This window comes from Pocillopora damicornis, chromosome 13, assembly GCF_964200805.1.
Source record: "Pocillopora damicornis chromosome 13, jaPocDami1.2, whole genome shotgun sequence".
Lineage (NCBI taxonomy): Eukaryota > Metazoa > Cnidaria > Anthozoa > Scleractinia > Pocilloporidae > Pocillopora > Pocillopora damicornis.
The window spans coordinates 7,728,670-7,738,443 of record NC_142682.1 but is presented as its reverse complement, the minus strand read 5'-3'; the positions used below and the strand labels follow the sequence as shown (position 1 = coordinate 7,738,443).

General features: G+C 38.4%; 1 protein-coding gene, 1 long non-coding RNA gene and 1 pseudogene across 3 annotated transcripts; 1 reads left to right on the top strand and 2 right to left on the bottom strand.

Moving 5' to 3' along the window:
- Positions 1 to 782: 782 nt before the first annotated feature.
- Positions 783 to 3,563, bottom strand: LOC149035312 (1-aminocyclopropane-1-carboxylate oxidase-like). The gene is made up of 2 exons (XM_089192304.1): positions 2,867 to 3,563; positions 783 to 2,264 (listed from the first exon to the last, which is right to left on the bottom strand). Exons 1-2 carry the CDS (start codon positions 3,336 to 3,338, stop codon positions 1,759 to 1,761), a joined length of 978 nt encoding a protein of 325 aa, XP_089048430.1. The 5' UTR covers positions 3,339 to 3,563; the 3' UTR covers positions 783 to 1,758.
- LOC149035311 (uncharacterized) lies at positions 3,201 to 5,885 on the top strand. The gene is made up of 2 exons (XR_016182542.1): positions 3,201 to 3,350; positions 3,815 to 5,885. It is a non-coding gene; the product is annotated as an uncharacterized LOC149035311 (long non-coding RNA).
- Positions 5,886 to 7,587: 1,702 nt separating this feature from the next.
- On the bottom strand, positions 7,588 to 9,641 carry LOC149035310 (putative iron/ascorbate oxidoreductase DDB_G0283291; annotated as a pseudogene). Its single transcript, XR_016182536.1, has 2 exons — positions 9,065 to 9,641; positions 7,588 to 8,465 (listed from the first exon to the last, which is right to left on the bottom strand). The product of XR_016182536.1 is annotated as a putative iron/ascorbate oxidoreductase DDB_G0283291 (transcript).
- Between the last annotated feature and the right edge of the window lie 133 nt (positions 9,642 to 9,774).

Below are 9,774 nucleotides of genomic sequence, written 5' to 3'. Positions count from 1 at the left end.
ACCTTGCCTCTCTGTAAAACTCGTGTGTCACTTATTAGTTTTTGGCTTAATCATACATCACTTACAAACCCTTTTCCACCCCCCCCCCCCCCATACGTACCCTTTGTAGACCCTCCTGGAGGGGAGGCCTGTCAGGAAAGGTGACCTTCCCTACATGTAAAAAGGCACTTATGGGAGAGTTGAAAAGACTGACACCCGCTCTGTGGACTACCCACTGACCCCTGCTCTATGGAATACCCCACAGACTACTCTGCTGACTGCCCTGCAGACTACCCCCACAGACTTCCATAAATAATCAACCAAATTTACTATTATGGGGGAAGAGACTCAAGCCTACCTGCTCAACCATGAACCCTAAGCAAGAATATCATAAAGTAAATTTAGTTCACCTGTTTGTAGTCCTTTCATCTTGCTGGACATCAATTTCTATGATCTCGATTTCTCTAGATGTAAGGAAGGTTCAAGAGAGCTACTTTTTAGACACGATGACTACACGATGATTGTTTACGATCACATGAAACACGAGTCGTGGAAACAGCTAAATTCATTGGCTGATTGATTTAATTTAATTATCTTTTGTAAACAGTAAATGAACAATTTTGCAGAAATGAAAAATGCTTAGGTTTTTCCAGAAAATAAAACTGGTAGAAGTCACTGCTGCAAATCTTTAATTTCACTCAGTAACCAACAAAACGCAACACATCAAAAAACAAAACAAAAACAAAATAAAAACTTGCAATCACAAAAAGTGTGTTCAGCGTTTGAAGCAAGAGACTGAGAGGTCTATTTATTTATTTTATTTATTTAATGGATTCGTACAAGTACAAGTACAAGTACAGGTGCATAACAATAGAACATAAGTCCCCTACTTGGTTAATACACCCACACCCAGCCCCGTAAAAAATATCCCGGAAAGAAATAACCCAAAAAAAGATCCCTTCCCTGATCTGACTAAACTAATATTCAAATAATCTAAATTACACAGAACATTCTAAAGTATACAAATTAACAACTTAACTTAACTTAACAAGTACAGACAGAAGAAGTATTTACACTGCGACACTTAGGACAAATTAATTTAAAAGAACGAAAATTGTCTCTATCAAAAGCATTCAAAAGTTTAGTAAAATAAAACGACTTGAGTTTACTTTTAAAAGAGCTTATAGTGTCTGAATCCTTGATATTTTTAGGAAAACTTTTCCACATCAAAGATATTCTGTTGAAGTAGAAGTCTCGAAAGGAAGACGTACGACAGGCATTTAACTTTAAATGCAGCCCTGATGAAGCACATTGCGTGTTGCCCTTTAGAAAAGAAAAATAATAACTAAATTCATGAGTGAAATCTATAAGCCCATGAAGGCACTTAAAAAAGAAAACCAATTCAAGATATTCTAACCAGTAACTTAGTGGTAGTAACTTAAGCTTGATTAAATGAGCCTTATAACATAGGTTACTATTCCTTAAGATAAAATGAGTAGCTCTCCTTCGTATGTTTTCAAATAGGATTAAATTGCTGGTACTTGACTGAGGGGCCCATAACTGAGAGCAAAAACAAAAATGAGAGCGCACTAAAGAGCAGTAAAGACGCAAAAGCACTGTACTACCAACAATACCAGCGCAGTTCCTTGGGGTAGCTACAATACTTGGCAACAGAGTGCATTAATAATCCTATAATTTACTCCATAAATCATGAGTTATTCTTATAAAAAGCAACAAATTATCTAGAACTGTATCTTTACATGTGTTACATATTTTATGTTATGGCTTATTCTCTGGTAAGATGCTGCAATATTTACTCAGAACGTAATCACCATAGCGTATTGGAAACGCCAAAGAGGGCTTTGTCACAAATTTTTCTAAAGGAATTAGAGCTTTGTCAACAGGAATGGGTGAGATAACACTCTCAAACCCTGGCTCATAAAACATTGCAACTGAAAGCCTATGCTTAGTTGCTGACAGTTTGACCCTGTGGGGAGGGGCCTTAAAAGCCCCATTTGTCCAGATCTCTACCATGTCTCCTACGTTAATGATGAGAGAGCCTGGAACTGGGGGAACATCTGTCCACAGTCCATCTTTGGTCTCCACTTCAAGTCCACCTACATCATCCTGGAGAAGAACTGTAAGCATGCCATAATCAGTGTGTCTCCCCACTCCCCACACCTCTGGGTCATCTTTTGATGTAGGGTGGGGAGGGTAGTGAAACATAGCTATTTGAGCAAATGGATCATTAGTGAATTCCTTGTTGAAAAAATCCCTTTCTAGGCCTGCAAAAGAGTAAACAAACAGAGAGGTTTGTCAGGTATCATTGCCCAACCCTTTCTCTCTTAACATCTCATTAGTAATTCTCCCTACTGTCTGCCATACAACTCTGGTGATGTTAGTTAAGAGAATTTGGTATTGTATCAATTAGTAACCCTTAATTTAGATTTCTCAAAATCACGCGTCTGCTTGATTTTACATTGATATTGTAAGGAGAAATTCTGTCTCGGTCACTCGTGAGAGAAAAGTTAATACCCGGTACTCATTTCACACCGAGAGAGGGAATAGGAGGTAGGCAACCATACTCATTCACAAGAAAATGAAAATTTTGCAAGTATCAAAGAGATCACGTATAGCTGGAATCATGTAAAGTACAAATGACCTCAGTGAGTGCAACTGGCACGTACTCTATTCGTTCAACTCTCGAGATCACTACGTTTGAGTTCAGAGAGGACCTTAATGTGAAAATTCACCGGTGAAAAGAACTTTTTTTGTACTTGGAACCCTGCCGATAAAATCTTAGCCAAAGAGGGCCTGCTCAAGCATTCCGTCACGTAGCGGCCAGCACGTCTCCGACTAACAAATTTCAATTTTCTGCAGTACCAACCTAAAAATATCGCCATGCAGCCCAGCAATTTCGACGCCAATGCCTGAGTCTTTTCAAAGTACTCCCATATTACTGTCTGGAATCTCGGGACATATTCATCCTTCGGCCAAGGGTTAGAGCCACAGAAAACTCTTTCTCTTCTTCCCTGTGGTACGTTGTTAAATTCACGAAAATAATATATCCCTTCTTTCCACTCAACGCAGCCATACTCAATGCTGTGCTCTTCTCCTTTCGTAAAATATCCACGGAAACCGTTATGTCTGTGAATTTCTCCTTTTTTCTCAGTCGAGAGATTAAAAAATTGCCATAGTTTTTCAAAGACTTTTCCTTTTAGTTCTTCCTCGATTCCATGGTTGACGACGTAAAAGAAGCCAAACTCCAAACAAGCTTTTCCAATTGCTATCGTCTGCTCTACGGTCGGCTGGCCTTTTTCAAGGTTAGCCAAATCGATAACTGGAATTTTTGTATCCATTGCCAAGCTCAGGTAAATTGAGAAACAGACGCGTCGGTAAATATTGTTACAAACACTTAGTCTCAATCAGTCAGTGCTCTTTCAGTGTTGCGCAGAAACGGGTCCTCATCGCATATTGACCAATCACAGTTTCCTACCGTTGAATAATTCCGGGATGGAGCAGCCTTCCGGGATGGTGGATTAGTAAATTTCTGCATCGAATCATATTGCGACTTTCCTGATTTTTAAAACTGAGAAACAAAAAAAAAAAAATCTCAATACGATATGAATACGAATATCAATACGATATGAACCAGATAAGTGATGAGAATAAAGAAAAATATCAATTTTGGATAATTCGTCGATCCAGTAATAAATTCTCTGAACTAAGATCATAAGAATTGTACGGTTGGCAGTAAGGAGAATTTCAAATCTGATCTGGGAGTGGGTTGTGGAAAACATGGTAGGTCATGGAATTTTATTATTTTATTTTCCAGGCCTTGAAAGTGGTGGAATTTAGGTTTGGTTCCTGGAAAATCATGGAAAGTCATGGAAATCAGCAGGTTATCTGTAAGTGCCAAGCAATGCAGATCCAAAGTAAGATTTAATTTCGGTAGAATTAAATTCTACATTAGGGTGTGTTGCAAGATCTACACTTGTGCACATTTTTGTGTACACTGCAAACTTGCATGACATTTATGCAAATTTGTGTGTTGTTTGGAGTGAACCAATCAGCACACTTGCTCAACTTAGCTCATTGAATTTTTCTAAAAGTTATGGAAAAAAATCATGGAAAGTTATGGAATTTCTCTGCTCAAATATGTACAATCTCTGTGATAGGGAGTGTAACAGTGATCTCTTAGCCTTAAACCTGACCCAACTAGGGGGTTAACCTAATCTTTAGCTTTCACAGGCTTAATGAAGGAAAAAGTTAACCCTGAAGAAAAGATATTGAGGATAAGGGGGGGGTTTACACCTGCTTTAGTTAAACAGTATTTCATGATCACAAATTTGAAAGGGATGGAAAAAACTCACATCTCACCTTTTTACCTTGTAGACTATTGCCTCTCCGTAAAACTCATGTGTCACTTATTAGTTTTTGGCTTAATTATACATCACTTACAAACCCTTTTCCACCCCCCTCCCCCCATACGTACCCTTTGTAGACCCTCCCGGAGGGGAGGCCTGTCAAGAAAGGTGACCTTCCCTACATGTAAAAAGGCTTACGGGAGAGTTGAAAAGACTGACACCTGCTCTGTGGACTACCCATTGACCCCCGCTCTGTGGACTACCCCACGGACTACTCTGCTGACTACCCTGCAGACTACCTCCACGGACTTCCATAAATAATCAACCAAATTTTACTATTATGGGGGAAGAGACTCAAGCCTACCTGCTCAACCATGTACCCTAAGCAAGAATATCATAAAGTAAATTTAGTTCACCTGTTTGTAGTCCTTTCATCTTGCTGGACGTCAGTTTCTATGATCTCGATTTCTCTAGATGTAAGGAAGGTTCAAAAGAGCTACGTTTTAGACACGATGACTACACGATGATTGTTTACGATCACATGAAACACGAGTCGTGGAAACAGCTAAATTCATTGGCTGATTGATTTAATTTAATTATCTTTTGTAAACAGTACATGAACAATTTTGCAGAAATGAAAAATGCTTAGGTTTTTCCAGAAAATAAAACTGGTAGAAGTCACTGCTGCAAATCTTTAATTTCACTCAGTAACCAACAAAACGCAACACATCAAAAAACAAAACAAAAACAAAATAAAAACTTGCAATCACAAAAAGTGCGTTTAGCGTTCGAAGCAAGAGACTAAGAGGTCTATTTATTTATTTTATTTATTTAATGGATTCGTACAAGTACAGGTGCATAACAATAGAACATAAGTCCCCTACTTGGTTAATACACCCACACCCAGCCCCGTAAAAAATATCCCGGAAAGAAATATCCCGAAAAAAGATCCCTTCCCTGATCTGACTAAACTACAATTCAAATAATCTAAATTACACAGAACATTCTAAAGTATACAAATTAACAACTTAACTTAACTTAACAAGTACAGACAGAAGAAGTATTCACACTGCGACACTTAGGACAAATTAATTTAAAAGAACGAAAATTGTCTCTATCAAAAGCATTCAAAAGTTTAGTAAAATAAAACGACTTGAGTTTACTTTTAAAAGAGCTTATAGTGTCTGAATCCTTGATATTTTTAGGAAAACTTTTCCACATCAAAGATATTCTGTTGAAGTAGAAGTCTCGAAAGGAAGACGTACGACAGGCATTTAACTTTAAATGCAGCCCTGATGAAGCACATTGCGTGTTGCCCTTTAGAAAAGAAAAATAATAACTAAATTCATGAGTGAAATCTATAAGCCCATGAAGGCACTTAAAAAAGAAAACCAATTCAAGATATTCTAACCAGTAACTTAGTGGTAGTAACTTAAGCTTGATTAAATGAGCCTTATAACATAGGTTACTATTCCTTAAGATAAAATGAGTAGCTCTCCTTCGTATGTTTTCAAATAGGATTAAATTGCTGGTACTTGACTGAGGGGCCCATAACTGAGAGCAAAAACAAAAATGAGAGCGCACTAAAGAGCAGTAAAGACGCAAAAGTACCGTACTACCAACAATACCAGTGCAGTTCCTTTTGAGAAAATCAAGCATCCTATTAGCTTTAGCTACAATCATGACAAAGTGATCTTTCCAAAAGGTGTCATTTGCAATCATAATACCTAGATCTTTTTTGGCTGTGTCAACTCCACATTAATACCATTTAAAATATAGCTGCGAGGAGGACTAAGGCGCTTCCTAGAAATTCTCAAATTGCTTCACTTAGTAGGCTGAAAAAACAACTCATTATGCAAAGACCAATTTGAATGCGCATCTAAATCCTGCTGCAGATGCAAGTAATCAGAATGGTGGTTAGTAACCTTGTAACATTTAGAGTCATCTGCAAACATAGCCGTTGTTCCACTGGTGACAACATTAGGCATGTCATTAACAAATAGTAAGAACAGTATCGGTCCCAATTGTGACCCTTGCGGGACACCTGACCCTACAGCGGTCCATCTAGAAGACGTTCCATTTATCACCACTCTCTGACTCCTCCCAGTTAGATATGAGTGAAACCAAGTTAGTAAAGGGTCTTTATTCCAAAGGTTGATAACTTGGATACCAGCTTAGCGGGACATACAGAGTCAAAAGCCTTGGCAAAGTCAAGATAGATAATATCAGTTTCAATCCCACGGTCCAGCACGCCACTGATATCATAAAAAGCTTCTAAGAGTTGCGCGACACGAGACCTTCCCTTTTAAAAACCATGTTGGAATGGATATAGTAACTCCTTCACGTGTGGAACGAGACGTGGTACTGGTACTGCCTTGTTATACTGTAAACCAAATTTCCTGGAAAAATAAGATTTTAAGCTTGCAAGAACATACGGACTAAAATTTCAGTAACCAGTAATCACATGTCCTTTTAGAGGACTTTTTGTGTGAAACTCGGGCAGCAGGTTTGCAAGGCAGCAAATGGAAGATTTTGATTAGAAATAAACAATCAGTTAAACAGTTGTTACAAAGGAGACCAGTATTTAACGATCATTTACCAAAGTTCGCCGCAGAAAACTCTGTTTGAAGCAATTTTACTCTAATGGAACTAATGGGCTGATGAGATCGAAATTGTTTTTCATATTATCCTCCGGCGAGTGCTTTACCGAGGTAGCCACCTACTTCAAATCTTACTGAAAGCACTGCAAATAACTAATTGTCAGTATCCTATGGTAAATATACTATCTTGGTCACTGAATAAAAGACAGTTGAATAAGGGCAATGAGAGGAATCACTTGACCTATGAATACTCTACACCATACAAAAGGCTGGGAAAGGGAAACATTTATTTTTTTGGTCTTGACTAACCCTTCAATGCAGATGTCAAGGTAAGTTAATGTTGCAACCTTGCATTTGTTCATTTCACTGGCAATGTAATTGAGTTAAAGTAAGAATGAATGATGGGGTGGGGAAATGGAAAAGTAACTTTTATTGTCCCACACCATGCAGCTATAATTTTCAACCAAGAAAAAACTGAGCACTTGTTAGCAAAAATTATGCCTGCCAAAGGGAAAATAAATTGCTTTCTAACCCTTGTGGTTAATTTTGCATGAAAATTTTCAATTGCCTTAAAATCCACCTGGCAGGTTATAGGTTTAACATTTGCCTGTGTGTAAGGTGGTGTAAGTCTTTTCTTCATATTTTTGTTTTATTTCTGCAAAGGTTTATTGATTTTTCTCTCACTAAGCACACTAAATTGCAGAGTATACTAGATGGGAGCAGATTAGGGAAATCTGTCATGGCCTATCTTTCATCCAAGAGGGGGAAAATTCAACAAATTTAAATTTGGTAATGGCTGTGCAAGCTGTTATCAACAGTTACAAATGAATGCAGCTTAAATATTTTTTCTATTTTTTTTTCTATTTTTTTTTTGTTTTTTTGGGGGTAGCTACAATACTTGGCAACAGAGTGCATTAATAATCCTATAATTCACTTCATAAATCACGAGTTATTCTTATAAAAAGCAACAAATTATCTAGAACTGTATCTTTACATGTGTTACATATTTTATGTTATGGCTTATTCTCTGGTAAGATGCTGCAATATTTACTCAGAACGTAATCACCATAGCGTATTGGAAACGTCAAAGAGGGCTTTGCCATAGATTTTTCTAAAGGAATTAGAGCTTTGTCAACAGGAATGGGTGAGATAACACTCTCGAACCCTGGCTCATAAAACATTGCAACTGAAAGCCTATGATTAGTTGCTGACAGTTTGACCCTGTGGGGAGAGGCCTTAAAAGCCCCATTTGTCCAGATCTCTACCATGTCTCCTATGTTAATGACGGGAGAGCCTGGAACTGGGGGAACATCCATCCACAGTCCATCTTTGGTCTCCAGTTCAAGTCCACCTACATCATCCTGGAGAAGAACTGTAAGCATGCCATAATCAGTGTGTCTCCCCACTCCCCACACCTCTGGGTCATCTTTTGATGTAGGGTGGGGAGGGTAGTGAAACATAGCTATTTGAGCAAATGGATCATTAGTGAATTCCTTGTTGAAAAAATCCCTTTCCAGGCCTGCAAAAGAGTAAACAAACAGAGAGGTTTGTCAGGTATCATTGCCCAACCCTTTCACTCTTAACATCTCATTAGTAATTCTCCTTACTGTCTGCCATACAACTCTGGTGATGTTAGTTAAGAGAATTTGGTATTGTATCAATTAGTAACCCTTAATTTAGATTTCTCAAAATCACGCGTCTGCTTGATTTTACATTGATATTGTAAGGAGAAATTCTGTCTCGGTCACTCGTGAGAGAAAAGTTAATACCCGGTACTCATTTCACACCGAGAGAGGGAATAGGAGATAGGCAACCATACTCATTCACAAGAAAATGAAAATTTTGCAAGTATCAAAGAGATCACGTATAACTGGAATGTAAAGTACAAATGACCTCAGTGAGTGCAACTGGCACGTACTCTATTCGTTCAACTCTCGAAATCACTACGTTTGAGTTCAGAGAGGACCTTAATGTGAAAATTCACCGGTGAAAAGAACTTTTTTTGTACTTGGAACCCTGCCGATAAAATCTTAGCCAAAGAGGGCCTGTTCAAGCATTCCGTCACGTAGCGGCCAGCACGTCTCCGACTAACAAATTTCAATTTTCTGCAGTACTAACCTAAAAATATCGCCATGCAGCCCAGCAATTTCGACGCCAATGCCTGAGTCTTTTCAAAGTACTCCCATATTACTGTCTGGAATCTCGGGACATATTCATCCTTCGGCGAAGGGTTAGAGCCACAGAAAACTCTTTCTCTTCTTCCCTGTGGTACGTTGTTAAATTCACGAAAATAATATATCCCTTCTTTCCACTCAACGCAGCCATACTCAATGCTGTGCTCTTCTCCTTTCGTAAAATATCCACGGAAACCGTTATGTCTGTGAATTTCTCCTTTTTTCTCAGTCGAGAGATTAAAAATTGCCATAGTTTTTCAAAGACTTTTCCTTTTAGTTCTTCCCCGATTCCATGGTTGACGACGTAAAAGAAGCCAAACTCCAAACAAGCTTTTCCAATTGCTATCGTCTGCTCTACGGTCGGCTGGCCTTTTTCAAGGTTAGCCAAATCGATAACTGGAATTTTTGTATCCATTGCCAAGCTCAGGTAAATTGAGAAACAGACGTGTCGGTAAATATTTTTACACACATTTAGTCTCAATCAGTCAGTGCTCTTTCAGTGTTACGCAGAAACTGGTCCTTATCGCATATTGACCAATCACAGTTTCCTACCGTTGAATAATTCCGGGATGGAGCAGCCTTCTGGGATGGTGGATTAATAAATTTCTGCATCGAATCATATTTCGACTTTCCTGATTTTTAAAACTGAGAAAC